This window comes from Zingiber officinale, chromosome 7B (assembly GCF_018446385.1).
Source record: "Zingiber officinale cultivar Zhangliang chromosome 7B, Zo_v1.1, whole genome shotgun sequence".
In the NCBI taxonomy this organism is placed as follows: domain Eukaryota; kingdom Viridiplantae; phylum Streptophyta; class Magnoliopsida; order Zingiberales; family Zingiberaceae; genus Zingiber; species Zingiber officinale.
This window is the reverse complement of record NC_055999.1, coordinates 119545290-119551068: the sequence shown is the minus strand read 5'-3', so window position 1 is coordinate 119551068 and position 5779 is coordinate 119545290. Positions and strand designations below refer to the sequence as shown.

Sequence of the window (5779 nt, the reverse complement as noted above, 5' to 3'; positions counted from 1 at the left end):
CCATGGGTTCGGTCGACCGATCAGCTCAAATTTCCTTTAGCTTCTGATTGATACGATGAACTGGCATGTGCTGAGTCATCATGGTTCGGTCGACCGATATTACTGTTCGATTGACCGATCAAGCTTTGACTGGACTCTGGTCTATTCTAGTCTGATCTGAAAACTACTTTGATTTTGCCTTGTTCGGTCGACCGATCTTCTGGTTCGGTCGACCGATCTTCTGGTTCGGTCGACCGATCCGACCGAACCTACAAAACAGTGTTAGATAATAAACCTGCAAAATTGATGTTAGCACAATAATAACAGATTATGCATGAGTAATGTTAGACAGTAGAGCTGTCTTGATCTCAACTCGAAAACCTTCCCGGTTTCTTCAGTTGGATCAGCGACCTTAGGTTGTTCCCTTCAGGAACCCGACCTCACTGTCGCTCCTCCAGTTGTTTACCTCAACCTACCTGCCAAACTTTGATCCTCCAGATCTAGTTTGAACTTTTCACTTAGCCTTGATCGGCTCGCCAGGACTTTTCTCTTGATCTTCGGTCCTCCAGACCTCTCGATCATACCACCAAGTGTTGAGTCCCCTCGACCCACGTGGACTTTCACCTGGGTTCCACGATCTGCTAAGACTTCTCCTGCCTAGCCTCCAACTAGGTCTTTCCCGGTTGAGTAAACAGCCTGCACACTCAGTTAACTTGTTAGATCACAACAAGACTTAACTTGAACCTTTGACAACATCAAAACTTAGGTTTGATTCGGTGCAACTTGCACCAACAGGTTCTTGTGGCCTTTCCTAGGAGGAGGGAATAACAATTTGATAGTCAGATGGGAAATGGTATGTGGATTTCATCTGGTCTATCTCATCCCCATTAAACTTGGACTTGGTGGAAGTGTACCAGAGCCCGAGGACAGGCACAGGAGGTTGCGGTGAATCAGCCTTTGAAAACAAGGAAAGCAAGAAGAAGCAAAGCATGCATTCAACGAAAGGAAGAAAGAAGAACCTTACTGAGAAAGGTCGCCGACGAAGATGAGGAGGAGAAGCATCACAGAGAGTGCTCGAAGACAAAAGCGCAAGGCAATGTGAAGATGACGGTGAGCATATGAAGGTTTATAAACCTTGCGATCGATCATCCAGAACCATTCAATCAAGGGTTGCACAAAACTAGGATGAAATCTGACTATGGAATTTGAAAAGACGTCAGTCACATCATCAGCGGATCTCTACTTGTCACATCAAATGTGCGACGGCAGAAGGTAGGACACGTGGCAGTCGGCTAATGGAAAGCATTAATGGGACTTAATTAAAAGGCATGACCACGTACTTGGCCATAATCATCAAAGATTTGCACTGTCTTCCAGAAATTTAGATGACGTTAGCCACTACGAAAGGGCGCTCATTCGAGAAAAATGTAAAGAAATGGAAAAATTCACTAAGTGTTGTCATCAACCATCTTGATTGGCACAAGTATCTAACTATGATATAGCCGAACGGTCGATCCACTACCATGCTTATGAGGTATGATCTGGGTGGCAGCTACATATCTAGATCAGCAAAGGAAGCAGAACGACGAAGATTATGTGATCCAATTAAGAGTTCAAGAACATAGAAAGGAATGGTCGGTCAGTGAATTAGATCTCCGAGTCAACGATAAAACTTCGACGATCATTATATCCAAACGACGCTTGGCTCAAGCTAATAAACTAAAGTCGAACGACGATTAGGAGATATGAGCCGACCGACAGCCAGAGCACAAAGAGTGTTCGACTGGCAGAGGTCACCTGAGGGACTACTCGTCCAATCAGTCGGACTTGAAGCATCATTCGACTATACTTGAGGGGAAGACTTGTGATGTGGCGATAAAGGGGGGCCCACTAAGTACGGATCAAAGGACGGAGATAGCAGCCAATGTGGAGGTCAAAGTCAATGAGGTCAATGTCAGAGAACTAACGGGCTCACCAAAGGGGGGAACGAGCGGAGCTCTACTACAATGGCCGATCTGGCATGAAGCTCCCGACCGGCAAAGGGCTGTTCAAATAGAATGCTCGTGCAACCAAGATCATCATGCGCTCATCAAGCAGTAGAGGAGTGTTGGGACGCCCGAAGAGTTAGTTCGGTCGGCGGAAACAAGCCACTGTACCCAGTTACCACAAGGAAGAGCAGCCGATGCCGATCGAGCGAAGGAATCCCCAGCGGAGCAGCTTCCTCGCTCAGCCGAGCGGGCCGCTCGACCGAGCGGGCCGCTCGACCGAGCAACGAGATCATTGACGTATCTCTCAATATCTTTTTGGGAGATAGTGACGCTGACATGAGGCATGGTCAACAGACAGATCGTACAACGGAAGCTTCTATTGTCTTGTCAGGAATATGCATGCCCTATTAAGGTATCGTATTAGGGACACTTTCCTGACAAGTCTTTTCATAGGACAAATTGGAGAACATACTCATGTCTCGAGAAACATGCACGTCGCCCACCTAGGCACTATATAAAAGGGGGTTCATATACCAATAGAGGTGCACGCTATTTACTATTCACGAAAATAGATACATATATATAAAAATTAATTTGATAGATAAAAACTCTCAAACCACATAATAAGCATACAATCATCATGAGTTTAATTCTCAAAAGATGAGATGAACTCACCAAACAATTCACCAACACCCTTGAGCATATATTACTCAATATAGTGCATTCATAGTTACATGCAATCAAACACAATTTCACATCCACTTGAGCAGATGCCACTCAGTGTGGAGCATGCATTCACTCACACTGGCATTACACGATCTTATCACATCACATTCACATTTAAACTCACTTTTGCATGTATACAGAACAGTACATAACGGGCATCAAAATAAGGTACCCAATCAAAACGCGTTGACGAACCAAGCTTCCCAAGCCTTGCAGAGGGCTCCGGCCACCTAGCTTCAAATGGAAATCCACAGCATCAAGTAAACTCCAAGATAACCTGTGAATCAAGAGCTCTATGGAGGTTTTAAGTCCACCAACCGATAGATATATATTTGGACCTTCCGAAATAACTAATCCTCTTTTTGCATCAAAGATTTGCACTGTCTTCTCAAATTAATTCAAATGCATTGAATTGGCAAATCATTATTCAAATTAATGCTCCTTTGCTGCCAAATCCCATAAAAATACCATAATTATTAAATAATCTCTTGTATAAATTCCTTTGTAAAGAATATCGAATAGCGTTAATGACGATTCATTTCTTCTTCCTCTGTGTTTCCGTTCTCCTCGCCGGCTTCGGCGCCGCCTACTCCGACGAAGAGCTCAAAGCCTACATTGTTTATGTTGATATCCCACCGCCGGTTTCGGCGTATGATTCCATTGACTACAACTCCCTTTTGAAGAACGTCGCCGGCACTTTGGAGATCGAAGAAGATGATGCGGCGTCGAGGGTTATACACTCCTACCGGAATGTTATGACCGGCTTCTCGGCGATGTTGACGGAGCGGGAGGTGGCGGCTATGTCGAAGGTGGACTGGTTCGTGCGCGCCGTTCCGAGCTCTGTTTACCGTCCGCTGACCACCCACACGCCGCGGTTCCTGGGGCTGCGCCACCGCACCCATAGCGTGTGGAACATCACCGACATGGGCGAAGGCGTCATCATCGGCCTCCTAGACACCGGCGTCACCCCCGGCCATCCTTCGTTTGACGACCACGGCATTCCGCCGCCGCCCGCCAAGTGGAAGGGTCGGTGCGACTTCGGGAACACGTCGTTGACGAAGCAGTTCTGCAACAACAAGCTCATCGGCGTTCGGTCCTTCGTCAATTACGACCGGTCCCGGCACCGGTCGACGGTCTCGCCGATCGATAACGACGGCCACGGAACTCACACGGCGAGCACCGCTGGCGGCGCGTTCGTGAAGCACGCCAACGTGTACGGGCTCGCCAGGGGCCTCGCCGCCGGGGTGGCCCCGCATGCGCACGTCGCTATGTACAAGGTGTGCACGGACGAGGGGTGTCAGTCGTACGACATACTCGCCGGCATGGACGCCGCGGTGGAGGACGGAGTCGATGTACTTTCGATCTCGCTCGGCGGCTACGTGCCTACTCCCTTCTACGATGATTCGGTCTCGATCGGCGGGTTCCACGCCATGAGCAGAGGAATTTTCGTCAGCTGCGCTGCTGGCAACTCAGGGCCGTACCATTCCACCGTAGTCAATGACGCGCCGTGGTTGCTCACGGTGGCAGCGAGCACCATGGACCGCTCGTTTTCGGCCACCGTCAAGCTCGGCGACGGCCGCCAGTTCCGCGGCCAGAGCTTGTACCAGCCGCGGGGATTCTCGCCGAAGAAGAAGTACCCTCTCGTGCTTCTCGACGGCAGGGGCAGGTTTTGCCTCGAGGGTTCCCTGGACGGCGTCAACGTGAAGGGAAAGATCGTGTTCTGCGACCGCGGCGGCGATCCCACCGTCCCATTGGATGAAGTCGTCAAGCAAGCCGGCGCCGCCGGCATGGTGTTGCCCAACTATGATTTAGACGGCTATAGCACTTACGCCAACCTCCTCACCGTCCCGGCGTCTAACATTCCTTACGCCGCCGGACTTGATATCAAGGCCTACATCAACTCCACTGCCCGCCCGACGGCCTCCATCATGTTCAGTGGCGCCGTCACTCACATGCCCCGCTCGCCGGCGATCACCTCCTTCTCCTCCCGCGGGCCCAGCCTAATCACGCCGGGGATCCTCAAGCCCGACATCACTGGCCCCGGAGTCAACGTCCTCGCCGCCTGGAACACGGAAAAATTTAAGGTCATCTCCGGCACCTCCATGTCCTGCCCGCACCTTTCCGGCGTCGTCGCCCTGATCAAGAAAGCCCATCCCGATTGGTCTCCCGCCGCCATCAAATCCGCCATAATGACCACCGCCTACGTGAAGGACAACACCAACAAACCCATCTCCGACGAGACCAACCTCCCGGCCGATCTCTTCGCCCTCGGCGCAGGCCATGTCAAGCCACTAAAGGTCCTCGACCCGGGGCTCGTCTACGACAACTCGCCGGAGGACTACTATCCCTACCTCTGTGGCCTCGGCTATTCTGACTATCAAATTCGATCCATCGTTAACCGGAAAATCAACTGCTCGTCGATCAAGAGCATCCAAGAAGGAGACCTGAACTATCCCTCCATCACCGTCCAATTGACAACGGACCCGAAAAGGACGGTGAGTTTCATTAGGACCGTGACCAACGTCGGCCAGTCCCCGGCGACGTACTACGCGAAGGTGAAGGTGCCGAAGTTCGTATCGGCGGTTGTGGTACCGAGAAGCTTGACGTTCGAGCGGGTGAATGAGAAGAAGAGCTTTAAGATCAGCTTCAAGCGACGCGGCCGCCTGGGAGCACGAACGCCGCCGGTGATCGAGGGGCAACTGAGGTGGGTTTCTCCGGCGAGGCCTGTGGTGAGGAGCCCAATCTCCATCCTCCTCAAGTGATACACTATTTCAGTGACCCATCAATTATCTGTGTTTTCCCTTTTTAGAAAATTTATGTTTTGATGATCAATAAAGTAATTTCCAATTTTCTCGATAAGAAAATTCTAAAGTTAATTTTATATATTCTGTAAAATTGGAACAAACAACATGAAATTATCTTTAAATCACCATATAATTCTTTGAACATTTACATTCGGTCCCTATGCCAATTTACATTTGTTTTTTACTTCCAAACCAATTTATTTATTTTAGCTCCCTAATCTTGACAAAATTATCATATTGCCCTCGTTTTAAAATGCACAGCTGCTCCTTTCTTTACCATCG

At 49.6% G+C, this 5779-nt stretch overlaps 1 protein-coding gene across 1 annotated transcript; it reads left to right on the top strand.

Moving 5' to 3' along the window:
• The first annotated feature begins 3220 nt into the window (after nucleotides 1–3220).
• LOC122004759 (subtilisin-like protease 4) lies at nucleotides 3221–5455 on the top strand. The gene has a single exon (XM_042559596.1). It carries the CDS (start codon nucleotides 3221–3223, stop codon nucleotides 5453–5455), a length of 2235 nt encoding a protein of 744 aa, XP_042415530.1.
• Nucleotides 5456–5779: the final 324 nt, after the last annotated feature.